The sequence below is a fragment of the Pezoporus occidentalis genome, unplaced genomic scaffold (assembly GCF_034315485.1).
Source record: "Pezoporus occidentalis ecotype Australia unplaced genomic scaffold, CSIRO_AGI_Poc_V1 ctg100, whole genome shotgun sequence".
NCBI classification, from domain to species: domain Eukaryota; kingdom Metazoa; phylum Chordata; class Aves; order Psittaciformes; family Psittacidae; genus Pezoporus; species Pezoporus occidentalis.
In genome coordinates, this window is record NW_026912780.1 from 1,460,767 (window position 1) to 1,473,906 (window position 13,140).

Sequence of the window (13,140 nt, forward strand, 5' to 3'; positions counted from 1 at the left end):
GCTACCAGCCATGGGCAGCTCTGCACACTCAGATCCACGAGGTGGAGCCCGCAGCACTCTCATGGAGCACCCTAGCACTCCGGCAGCACCTCGCCTGCCCAGTGGGATGGAAATCCACAGCAATGTCAGTTAAAGGAGATGGAAATATCATCCTGCGTTGTAGAACCCATGATACTCATTTTATTGCATGGACCTTGAGCCATGTCAGCATCATCAAGTCTTCATCAAATCATCATCAAAGTATCATCACATCCTTCAGAACTGATCATCAGGCTCATGTTTTTCTTAAATTGCCCTTGGGATGAAAATAAGTTGAAATGAGGTGACTGACTACACCCTTTTTCTCAACAAATCAAAATCCTCCCACAAGGAATTCACAAAATGCCAGAACACACAAGTACTTCCTCCCTACATTAGGGCTGAAACTGCAAAGCAGCAATAAGAGAAAGAAAAGATTGAAAAAAACTGCAATACAACACAGGGCTGTTTTATGCAGAAGTTGATGTTGGGCCACGAAATTTGTTCCAATTATAGAAAATCGATTTTTACTCAAAAATCACTACCATTACCCAATGAAAACATGCTGTGTTGAATATTGGGTTAGAAGTCACTTTTTGGTGTCTTTTCAGTAGATTTTCTGGCTGATTTTGCGGCAGAAGAGTTAAAGGTTTCCTAGCCCTTAACTGGAGTTCAGGGCTGAAGAGAAAATGGTCCTCCTGGGGATGGCAACTGCAGCTCCCCTTCTGCCAAAGTAGGTGTCGAGGGACCATGCTATAAGTGAACTGATCTCAGTTTAGCACAAGGAAGATTATTTCAGATTTCTACATTATTTCAGTGAACAATGTACAGGGCAAGCTCCCAGGAAAGGTATAAGTGAATATGAGGGGTCAACTAGAAAGAGCACACAGACATGGAGTTTATACTTCTGAAGTAGGATTTGTTACCATGGAAAATACTCCTGTGACTATAACCTGCTTGTGTGGCAGTTATTCCAGTATAATTACATGCATATTACTGTAAAGAGGTATTAAGAATGTACTTATTCTGTGCATAAATGAATTGAAATGTTTTTGTAACATTCTGTACCGAGCATTTGATACCAAACCAAAGCAACAAAAAAAGGCAAAAGTACTCTGGTACCATTCACACAAGCACATTTATTATATAAATATTTTATAAATTACAAGATTTTAATTATAAATGTAAACATTTCTAGGAAAATAACATTTTTATATTAATGTTTACAACTAATACAAGGCACATAGTGCAAAAATACATTTCTGATGCAGAGATCACAAGATAATTACCTACACGTGTTATCTAAAAAGTAGCTGCTTACACTTCTGTGGTACAGTACTGTTTGTAACTAATACATATTGCTAATTCCTGGCTAACTCTTTGTGGGTAAAAGTACAATATAGCTGCCATTTGACCTACCGATTGTACTGGCATTCAAAACAAGTATTTGATTTACAAAATGCATATTGTCAGAAGAAGCATGTACAGTTCTCTGGTACATAATTTATGTTATTAGGCATGTAGAAAAATTTATTCTGAATACCTGAGAGTTGGCCCTGAAATGTATTATCTTTATATGCATCTATTTCTACAGCCTTGAACTGTACAGAATTACAAAACAACAAATTAAAGAGCTAGATTGTTTTTTAAACCCTGAAACTTTCCGTCTGCTTACTTTTTTGGAAGAAATAATTTTAACTAGCAGATGTTAGAGCTGCATTTACAAACACTGAAAAATCAAACTGAGCCAAAAATGGACACCAAAAATACTGCAGGGCTTGATGCTGCCTCTGCCCAGGGTTTTCACTAAGGTTATTGAAAACCATGTTGAATTGGAATATAAGAGGGGCACACACTACCGCCTTTACTCATATGCCATTGGCCAGTATAAAGGAGTAAGGTGGAGATGGAAAGTGTTTAAGTAAATACATATTCATAGAACCACATATCAGATGCTACAGTAAACAGAATACACTGCTTTTACAGTATACTTGGACGAGAGACGAGGATTGAAAATCAGATTTCCAAGCCAATTGTTTCCTTGTTTTCTCTTCCTGTAACCACAACGAAACTAAGCCTAGATGTTTAACATGCTATAGAGACTACAGAGGTTAAACCACACTTCTCAGGATTACTGCTAGTATTTGAGCACCACAAAGAATATAATGAAAGGGATAGGGAAAAAATTTGCTTTTACTGACAGAGGAACACACAGATCTATAGAAACTGTCTCAAGTATGTTGGCTATATACTTTCCTGCTGTTAAGCTGTTGACAGATAATTCCTAAAAGGTTTCACAAAATTAGAAGTATTTGAAATTACTACCTGTCTTCTCTACATAGCAATAACTCTTCCCTTTCTGTATTTTAATACAGTTGATCAAGAAAACCAGTAGAGGATAAATTTTACTGAATACTGTTAAGAAGATTTGCACTGATTAGTTGCAGGTGAAATATTAAGATTTTGGTACGATTTAGAGTGTTTCTCATGGTAGTAACCTCAGTGCAATTTACTTTCTAATATATGCTGCACATTGAATGAATGCCTCTCTATTAAAACCTGAAGGTTTATGATTGTGATTTATGCTCTTGCTAGCCCACAAACAGGTAATACATCCCTGAATAATACTGAAGAAAACAGGAATCCTTAGTAGTGAGCATTACAGCAATGAGCATTACAGAGATAAAAGAATTACAATACATATATACACAGCACCTACAACCTGCACCTAAATGGCAGATGTCCCTCCTTTGATGCTCTTACCGCATCCGAGTTCTCACTGTATTTGAAGTTGGAGACCAATAATTGTGTTAGGAATACATTTTCCACAAAATCCTCCACATCTTCCATATATTTTAGTACCATCCTGGGAAACAGAGAGAACAGTCAACCAACAAACGCAACTGAAGTCACAGCTGTGCAAAAAAGCTCCTTGAGGTTTGCACACAGTAGGCCCTTTGACAAATTGTACCAAATACTAAACCAAAACACTGCATCAAATTAGCCAAACTGACACAAAGATCCTTTAACAGCACTGCCATACACCCAGCTTACCATCCAATGTTGTCTTAAACTGTGCATACTTACCATTCTTGGACAATTTGGTTTCCCACACATATCAAGTTGGAGGTAAGCAATCTATAAGGATACTCTGTAACAGTGTATCTTTAATAAAATGCTTTTTGGGGATGTGTGTGGATTTGGTTTTTTCTTGGTTTGGGATTTTTTATGTATTATTAGATATCTTCAAAACTTCTAATGAATCTGATTAATATAGCAATAGGCTCTTAAAATCAGTAAGAGAAGGGCAGGCAGGCAGTGTTGATCTGGACTAGATTCTGGGCAGCATGATTAAACATAGTTTTTGCATTACATCTGGAAGAAGACTTAGATGGGTCAGAGACCTTGGGCACTGCTTTTGATTCACAACTAGCTTTCACTGAAGACTCATCAGTTGCACCTCTGGAGGCATGATATTCAAGTCATAAGAGCAGGTAAAGGAAAACAACATTGACTTACATGGGATTTGTGTATGTCAGCAGTTGCATAGTTGCCCTGAGCAATCCACCTGACTGTACTGGATAATCTCAGACCTGTACCAGCCAAGTTAATGCTGAACTGTCCCTAATAAAACAAAAAAAAAGGCCGAAGGTAAAATACAGAACTGATAAACAGAGCTCAAAACACTCAAGCACTTTACATTGGCATATCTGCACATATCACTTAGGGTATAACTAGATAGACATTAAGTACTCGCACGTGTGTACTTAATCTGGTTTAGTTAAACTGCACTATACCCTGGACATGTCTGCAGGACAGACACACAAACAAGCCATTCTGCTGTAAGTGCCACTTGTGCATCAGCTGATCTGTAGCATCTGTCTGCAGTCTGAATACAGAAATAACATCAGACAATTCTTTTAGCCTCATTTCTACATATTAAATTTTAGTTTACAAAATGTACAAACTTGGAACATGCAAGAACTAAATATTTTTATTGAAGTGCCTGAACTTTTTGGACATAAGATGGTCAGGACCTATTGCTATCTGGAAATTACAGACAATCATTTCTTAGCCATGCAGTTCTCTAATTTTTGCAAGTACTCTGGCCAAGCATCATCATCATCCATTCCTTTTTGAGTAAAACAAATAACATGATTGAACAGGAACATATATGGAGGTTAAAACAAATAAATTCACTGCTAAATGAAATGTTTCTCAGTACAAACCGCTCATAACAATTTATTGATTCTAAAGTATTTGCATATGCAAAAACACTCTCTTTGAAGATCAGAGTTAAAACAGAATCAGTTCATATGAGAATAAGAAATATATTAAAAGCAACAAGCTGCAATGCCTTGGTAAATCTACTGGGGTACAGAAAATGATGAAATCATGAAAATTCATTCACACCAGTGCAATGCATTGGAAAGAAGTACTGCCTTCACAAAGAGCCAAATGGCCAGTTGAGGCAGCACTGCAGCCAGAAAACTCCTGCACGCTTCCATACAATTCACTGAAGGCCTGAATTTCTGTATTCCAACCTAGTTAAAATTGCCAAATCCTGAGACCAAAGCTTTAGCAAAGATGTTTCTACTACATAAGGTAGCTTCTGTATTTTATTGCTTAATATTGTCATAGTCAGATATTATTTATATATGAATGTGTATGTGGGTATATGTATGTGTGCATGTATTAAGGTACAGTGTTCAGCCTTTATTCTTGTGATTCACTGGAAATCCTTTATAAAAAAATTAATATTGTAGTATTTGATATGGCAGATTTGTTTAGAGAGCACTTCTATGTAAAATTGCTGTGTTTATAGCACTCATATACTCAGGATGAGATAATATATGGATAGGGTAGGTTGTTCCTCAAGTACCAAAAAAGGGGAAGATTTCCATTTAATGAATAAAGCATCTGGAGGAAATTCAGGTAAATGGTGTGGAATGCTTTCCACAATTAATAGGACCGAAGTAACTCCACTCACAGTGATATCATTTGGCAAAAATAAATGAGAAGTGCTATGTACAATTATAATGACAGCTTAACAGCTCTCTGACATGTCAAGCAGCATACTCAAGGCCAGGAACAATTTCAAAGTCTGATAGTGCAGGAATGGAGGCTTTTTTACTGCATTAAAACTGTTAGTTTCAGTGCAGATCTTACAGATGGAAGTGTGTAAGTGCAAAGCCATGTAAGCAGGATGCCTTCCCCCCAGAAGTAACAGATTGCAAGTAGATTTGTACTGTACTAAGCCCAAAGAATCTGCAGGTTGAAGGTATGCAATACTGCAACTGTTTTTTTCTAGGGATCTACCTAATTTAGGCACTTCATTTGTAACTAAATTGCACATAGGTCATCTCTAGCTGCCCTTAAATACCTCCACCCCTATAGCCTGTCTAAAGTTTAAGCACCTAGGACAGATGGACAGCAGGGGTTCACATCCATGCAAGTCTAAGCTAGTCGATCTTATCCCCCTTTTAAAGGGACCTACAACAAAAGAAATACGCACTTGCAAAGGAGAGCTGACCTCATCCTAAGGTATCTAATGGGTAAGACTGGCCAAACTGCTTTCTAGGACTCCCATTTCTGCCAATGGGCTCCAAAGGCCCCCTAGGTTGACTGGTTCAGACTAGGGCTATGGCTGCATTTTAGCAAGGACACTGCAGTATAAGCATATCTATAGAGTGAAAATATTGAGTTAGAATGTCCAATGTCTGTACACAGGGGGGGTTTACTTTGGACTAACTCTCATCTAGACCCATAGATCAAGTCAGTATTAGCAGTTAGAGTGCCTTAAGATCCTTTTTCTGGAGCTCAATTTTTTGATTTAATTTCATCCAAAAGACATTGTTCATGTTTATCAAGATTGCTCCGTAATGTGAACCCACAAACTGTAAAATGGGACAATACAGAGATTAATTTAAAAAGCACCATCCAATCCAAACTAAAACACTAATGTAAAGACACTGATGGATGTATACATTTTAAATTATGCTGCCCAGCAGGATTATACTGATAGATAGGTAGCCTTCAAAGATAGGAAGCACCAGGAGAGAAACAGAGAAAAGGCAAGAAAAATTCTGCAGGATTACAGGAAAGGAATTTTCCTCCTCTTCCTTCCTCACTGGTGGAGAACAAAGATTGAGAAGAGGTTAGGAGCGACAAAGAATACATCAAGTCCAGAGGGAAGGAGAGCAATACAGGAAATACATTGAAAGCTGGATATACATAGATGAAGCCTAGAGGGAAAGTGTGGACTAAACCACCTCCCTCTCCCCATTACCATTATGTAGGATTGTACATTATTATTATTATTATTATGTATAATTGTACATTATCTACCCTATTACATTACATTAATTCTAGGAAATACATTTAATGCATGTACTATGCCTATTATTGTACACCTGGGCATACCCACTAAAGGGCGGAGAGATGGTGCAACAGGAGAGAGTAAGGAAAAAAACCTATTACTGTAGTACACAGATTAGACAGAATAGCATACTGGTTTAGAGCCTTATAGTTCTAAACCAGTCACACAGATATTTCTCCACCCACACATTTACATGCACATTTCAAGGAGATAAGAAATCATGCACACCTGTGGACATCTGGCAGCACTGTAGCAGTCTCCAGCGGTAGCAAAAGGAACTGCTCTCCCAAGTATAGTCTGAGCAAAAAGAAAATCTGTGGCTAGAAGACAGAAAATTACCCAACGCTGAATCTGCTGCTTTAGAAGTTCGGTGAAAACAGTGTGAAAAGGCATTAAAATGGGGAAGGCGGGTTGGTTTGGTTTGCATTGGGTGGGGGTTTTGTTTGGTTTTTGAAGGGGCTTTTTCATGTGTTTTGGTTCAGTTTTTTAGCAACTACATTTTAAATAGTCCATTTTGGTTAATGCAACATCAGTCCAACAAGCCTAGTTTTCTCTCTGAGATAGGAGGGGGTTAAGAGGAGGATGGGTGTGCACATGGACACAGCTCCAAGTGAGCTGGTTGTGGGACACCTTGCACCTTCAGGGGTGGCAGGGCCTTGAAAGTGCTGCAAGATTTCCTGTCCATTTAGTCTGTCTGCCAATGACTAAGAAGGGACTAACTACAGAATAGGAAGACTTTCCCAAGAAATATATTCCAGGGACTGAAAGGAAACGGAGTAATGGTAACAAAACCTTAGAAACTGAGGCTAGTTTGCATATAAAATATGAATTTGTAAGATTTGTGACACTTGCCCGCTTGGGACAAACTAACAAGGGAAGAGGCGGCAGTTTCTCTTTCTTTGATTTCCATCCACTTCCTAAAGAAAATTAGGATTTACTTCCCCCAAAACTGCACAACTGGATCTATAAGCGGGTCAAAGTAGTAATTTGGTATTCATGTCCATGCAGTCTCAATAGAATGCCAAAATGCTTACTTTTTATTTGCATGGAAGCTACATCAAGTCTTATTTTGCTAAAAATTGTGAAGCCAGCTGCAAGGTAATCATTTCGACAGGCGCAGTCCTGCCTTCTGCTTCCGTTGAAAGGACATTCATATGGATTTTGCAGCCTAAAGAATAGAAAAGATTTTTTTCCTTTTGACATTTTTCCATAACATAACTTTATAGTGGAAAATAATTGCATTGCGCTATGCCGCTTAAATATACTAAACAGCTACCAAACAAGAAGCTCAGCTATTAATCTTGGCTCAACTGAAACACTAATATGGATTGAAGCCATTTCTACTTTGGTCAAGATAGACTTTTTCAATAATCATTTAGTGCAATTAACACAATTTCAGCTTTGAAGTGTCCACATTTCTGCATGTGTGTTTATATGCCTGAATATTCAAAACAGAAAACCAAGGAAAAAAGTTTGACTCATTTGTTCTCAAAAAAAGTATTATTTTATTCTCTTTGGGAGGCATAAATGCACTTCATAAAGTTGCAAAACCACTTTTTTACCTGAGTCCATAAACTTCAGAAAAGTTGTCTGCTTCACCTTTTACCAATGTCAAATATTCTCTGGGATTCTCTAAGTGCATGCCTGAGCAATAAATCTGGAAGAGGAAATACAACCCTTTAGCAAGACCTTTATTAGAACAGTATTGTTTCATAAAAATATGTGCTCATAAAAACTCATTAATATTAAGATTACCTTTATCATCCTTCCCTTAATGTTAAGTAGGTATTCACCATCCTTTCTAATCCCTTTTTTAATCTGGATATCTTTGCAGGTGGTATGAATTTCACCTTCAAAGTGAATGATTAAATCATATTAATATTTCATGAATAGAATTTAGGTTTAGGACTTCATTTTGCATAATTGTGCTCCAAACATCTTTATAGCTTTTATAGAAGTAAGCTGGAAAAACATTAACACCAGCTGAAAATTAAAGCTGTCACTTACATTCTTCTTCATGGCAGACCTTTCTGCCATCTGGTTTTAAATGTGGCAGGCACAAGTCACTGGATAAGCCATTTTCAGTCATACACTCTACGGTTCTCTCCTTTACCCCCACTCCACAAGACACTGAGCACTAAACAGAGACAGACATGAGCAGTTAGTTTAGAAGGTAGTAAATAATTAACATAATTATGTCAGCAAATTAGTCATGGCATTCATTTCTGTTTAAGGCAACTATCAAAAATGAGCTTGCACATCTATACTCACTTTGGTAAACTTCCCCACTCTCCAGGTAGCTGCTTGTGAACATCCTTTGATATTACATTTATAAATGTATGGGGATGGTTCTACTGGGCATTCTCGGTACATTACAGCTTGAAGGCCATGGACGTGCTGATTTTGAACAGAATGGATTCCAACACAGTACGTGATCCTCTGCTGGTTGCCAAATCCACAGCTGGCTGAGCACTAAAATAAATGCACAGGTATTATTTCTATGGAAAAAGAACCTTTCTGCAGCATTGCAATTACAGATAAGTCAGCTCTGATCCTTGCTTTGGCAAAAACATCTCATCTGATTGATGGGTGCCACCTCGGAGCTGGTACATCAGTGTGCAGAAGTGAAGGTCTACAATAGTTTTGCAGGTAACGGGATAGAAAAAGTTTACACACCCATGTTCAGATGAAAATACACTTCTTTCTTTGGTTTTGCTCTGCACACAGAATATACACAATACAATATTAGCAATATTGTATTAGCAATAGAGCAATATTGCTAATTATTAGCTATATAACATTCTTAACTGGAAAGTTATATAAAAGATGTGAAGCAGTATAATTACCTGGGACAGTTCTCCTGTAAACACAACATACTTAGAGGGAGCTATCCTGCAGTTTTTGGTTGATGGAGGCTTTGTGGCAGGATCACAGAAGCTTTCATCTACTTGGAGCTGTTTTTCATCCACACACTTCACCTTGCGGTATATTTCCTTTCTTCTATATGATGCCAAGCACTGAGAATGAGAAAAAACAGTCACAGTTTTTGTACTTAAATTAGCCATTAACAGAACAAAGTTATTTGTAAAACCCAGACAGCAGCACCTTTTATGACATCTGCTATCAGAGTCAGACTGAATTATTCACTGTATCAAAATCCTTTACTTTGTTTTCAAAGTTCAGGTACCTCTAATGGTCTGAAAAAAAACAATAGCGTATAATAACACGACACTTTTACTGTTGGGTGAGACAGAGAAGAAAATGAAAATGTCAAGCCAAGATTATAGGTTGAGTGTAAAAGCTCCTCTCCTAAAAGAATATTACACTGATAAGAGAATACAAAACTGCCTATCAATGAAACAATGCCAGCTTTGGGCAGTACTGCTTGTTGAGCCTATGCCTTTGCCGTGAGTGTCCTCAGACCTGCCCCCAAGGCAAGCTGGTGGGATGGAGAGTCATCACAGTTCTGCTAGGATAGGATGAGAACTTTGCTGCCAGAAAAGTGGAGGTACAGACTAAGTAATACATATCAACAGCATGTCCCCAGCTGCGGGTGCCTCAACTAACCTGTTTGAACCTGCTGTGGTAAAAAAAGGAAGGCTCAAATACGCAAACTCCAGTCTCAGTAGAGGCAATAATCAATAATAACACCTACTATAGTCAGACCTGAACCTAACTTAATAGTAATTTGAACCCAATAACAACCAATTAGAAGACTCGTCAAGGTCTGACACAGAGATCAAATCTATGGTTCAAATTGTATTATTGACTCAAGGAAGCAACTTGAAGCACAAAATCCAGGTGTTGCACAGTAAAACAGCTCTGCCAGATGAAATCTCCAACTTTATTGGGTTGGGTCTTGAAAACCTCAGAGGAGGGAGACTGAAATTCCATTTCTCAGCCTGTTTTACTGCCTGAATTGTCCTCATAGAGAAAATGTTTTTCAGAATATTCAATTTGAACCTCTTTGGCTTCTTTGGTTTCATCTTACTCCTGTTGCCTCTTGCCTTCCCACCATACACTGTGGAGAGCCTGGCCCCATCTTCTTGGTAACTTCCTTGTTGATACTGGAATGCTGCTGCTAGATCTGCCCAAAGCTTCCTCTTCTCTAGGCTGAGCAAACCCAGTTCCTTCAGTCTCTGCTCGAAGGGCAAGTGCTTCAGCCCCCAACTGTTTGGAGATCCTTCGCTGAACATGCTCTTGTTTGTCAATGGAAAGATTACACGGGAGAACCAAAGGTAGAAGTAAAGTCCTAAGACCTCAAGGAGAAATATAAGACTCGTGATATTAAGTGCTTATAATGCCCAACTGTTGCTGAATGATTGTCTTCTTTCTTGAAAAGCTGAGGTGACAAAGAGAATGGCAGCAAATCAGAGAGAGCAGTGAAAGCAAATTCGTGAGAGTCTTCCCTACCCATTCAGTGGATCCACAAGAGACTGTGGCCCAGTGAGGGAAGCCATATGTACGTTAAGCCTTTAAGAAACCTATTCACTCAGAGAATGAAAATGTATGGATTTGTACCAGGAGGTTGAGTGTGGCTGGTGTAACTTACAGAAACCCCTGGTCTTTCAACGGCATGGAGAAGCTCAGAATATTAGGCACATAACGAATAACCCGGTCATGAGGTAATGGGACAGGTAGAAGAATCCTCTTCATCATAGAATCAGAAAATATCTCAAGTTGGAAGGGACCCATAAGGGTCATCAAGTCCAACTATGCTTTATACTTTAGTCTTTGGTAGGAAAATGCTGGCTGCCACTATCAGCCAGCCTCCCAGCTGCAAGCTGGAGAAATTCCAGATCTGGAATGTTTTCTGCTATTCTGTGACTGGTGAGGCGTGGAAATGACACATGAGCACTCAGAGCTGAATATTGCAAGTCTGGTGGAGAAAGCGCTGCACCAGGAGAGGAGTCCAGATGGGTAAATACTTGAACCACTATTAATACTATATATAAAGGTCTACATATGAATCTAGTGAGAGAAGGGAACCGAACACAGGAATTCCAAGCCAACAGCAATATCCATGTAGAAGAAGTTATGAAGATGTATTGAAACACAATGTATTTGTAGTGGAGAACTCCCAATACCCAGCTGGAATATTCAAATGTTGTACAGGAAAGGAAAATTCACCCTCATTCTGTGCAAGTGTACATTTGTGCTAAAAGGACATTCTGATCCGCTTCTACTAATTTCTGAATTTAATAGCTTCATATAAGAACACTTGGAAGAAATATATATTGTTAACTTCCCCTCATTATAGTTTAACAAAGGGACATGTAAGTCTAAACTGCATGAATACAATCCAGATTTTGCAGAGCGCCAACAAATTATCTCTATGTTATCAGTGGTCACTTCTACAGCGTTATGTCCCCAAGACTTTTGAGCCTTCATAGTCAAAGTTTCAGGGGGGTTTCCCTGAGCAATTTAACAGTGCAGATTATTAGGATGCCACAACTGTGCAAACTGGGTTTTGTTCCCTGTTACGGTAAGAGTCAGGCTCTTCTGCGCATCCTTTCATGTGTTATACAAAGAACAAAAATTATGTGTATGTTTGTGTGTTTGGATACATGGATACAAAAGCCACTAAATTTTTAGCATGTAGAAAACAGTCATCACATCTGATGACATACTTGGTAGGAGAATGCTGAGTTTTATTTTGCTTCTTATCTTTCCTGGTAATATTCTATGTTAATCTTCATGAAAACACTGCTGACCAAAGGTTTTACCTCCCAGGTTTTTATATCCAGCTGACATTTCATTTATATTTCTGTTCTTAAAAAGTGACCTTTTTAATGACATTTCATAATTAGGTTCTATTAGATGTTTTATGCACTATGTAAAGAACTCTGCATTCAAATTACATGGTGTTATCAATACTGACTTGCTCAGAGCTCTGCAGAGCTTTTGTCTACAAGTGAAGACAAGCAAATCCTGTATAAGAGAGTAAACAAAGCCTTTGACATTTTTTTAGCACTCATTTTAGTTTTGCATGCTTGAGCTTCAAGATATCCATCATGGACACTTGTTATTCTGCAACATAACAGCTCTTAGGTATGGATCCAAATAGGGAGGGGGAAGAAAAAAGAAAACACATCACTCCGTTACTTCACACAAGTTGAAAGCCTTACTTACCTCTTGCCAATCATCTGCCAACCACTGGTACTGCACACATGCAGGCAGCCAGCAGTGCCTCCTGCTAGCGGGCCGGGTGTCATGGTTACACATTGCTTCATTCACTTGACCCAGGCCCTTCAGCAGACAGTAGATGTCTCTTTGCTGAAACCCTACTCCACAGGATACTGAGCACTAAAAGTGATCAGAATTACTTATGTCAGTGTGAAACAAGACAGTGCCCAGTAGGCGGTATGGTTGCCAGTATTGCAAGTTCTTAGGTTATTACTTAAAATACACCTCCCAGCCCCTACCACACTCGTGTTTCACTGTATGTGAAGGAATTTATGCTGAAATTGTAAAACTACAATTAAAATAAAAATTTGTAAGAAATATGGAAAATAAATGCATGTGAGCTACCTGGACCTAATTTAAAAACTTACTGCTAGTCTGAATTTACAAGGTAAATTGAAGAGAGTCCCAAGTACCTATACAGTCCAAGGTTCAGATAACCAAATGCTTTCGGTTTTCATATGTATTTAGTTTCAATTAATTTAAAAGAAAGAAAAATAAAATATAATAAACCATTTGCTAATCTGTGTATTTAATTGTGATGTGCATAAAACCCCTAA

General features: G+C 38.3%; 1 protein-coding gene across 3 annotated transcripts in view; it reads right to left on the minus strand.

The window, feature by feature from the left end:
* Window positions 1-1,137: 1,137 nt before the first annotated feature.
* The window catches only part of ADAMTS20 (ADAM metallopeptidase with thrombospondin type 1 motif 20), an 88,605-nt gene continuing 76,602 nt past the window's right edge, over window positions 1,138-13,140 (minus strand). For 2 of the 3 annotated variants that reach the window (XM_062612457.1, XM_062612447.1), the window contains exons 30-39: window positions 12,530-12,703; window positions 9,244-9,414; window positions 8,669-8,869; window positions 8,405-8,534; window positions 8,153-8,247; window positions 7,960-8,054; window positions 7,432-7,565; window positions 6,626-6,717; window positions 3,538-3,642; window positions 1,138-2,884 (exon numbers count right to left, since the gene is read on the minus strand). In XM_062612457.1, the coding sequence (XP_062468441.1) occupies window positions 2,795-2,884; window positions 3,538-3,642; window positions 6,626-6,717; window positions 7,432-7,565; window positions 7,960-8,054; window positions 8,153-8,247; window positions 8,405-8,534; window positions 8,669-8,869; window positions 9,244-9,414; window positions 12,530-12,703 (1,287 nt within the window). In that variant the 3' untranslated portion in view covers window positions 1,138-2,794. The remainder of the gene's footprint in view (window positions 2,885-3,537; window positions 3,643-6,625; window positions 6,718-7,431; window positions 7,566-7,959; window positions 8,055-8,152; window positions 8,248-8,404; window positions 8,535-8,668; window positions 8,870-9,243; window positions 9,415-12,529; window positions 12,704-13,140) is intronic. The other variant, XR_009963549.1, reaches the window with a different exon arrangement.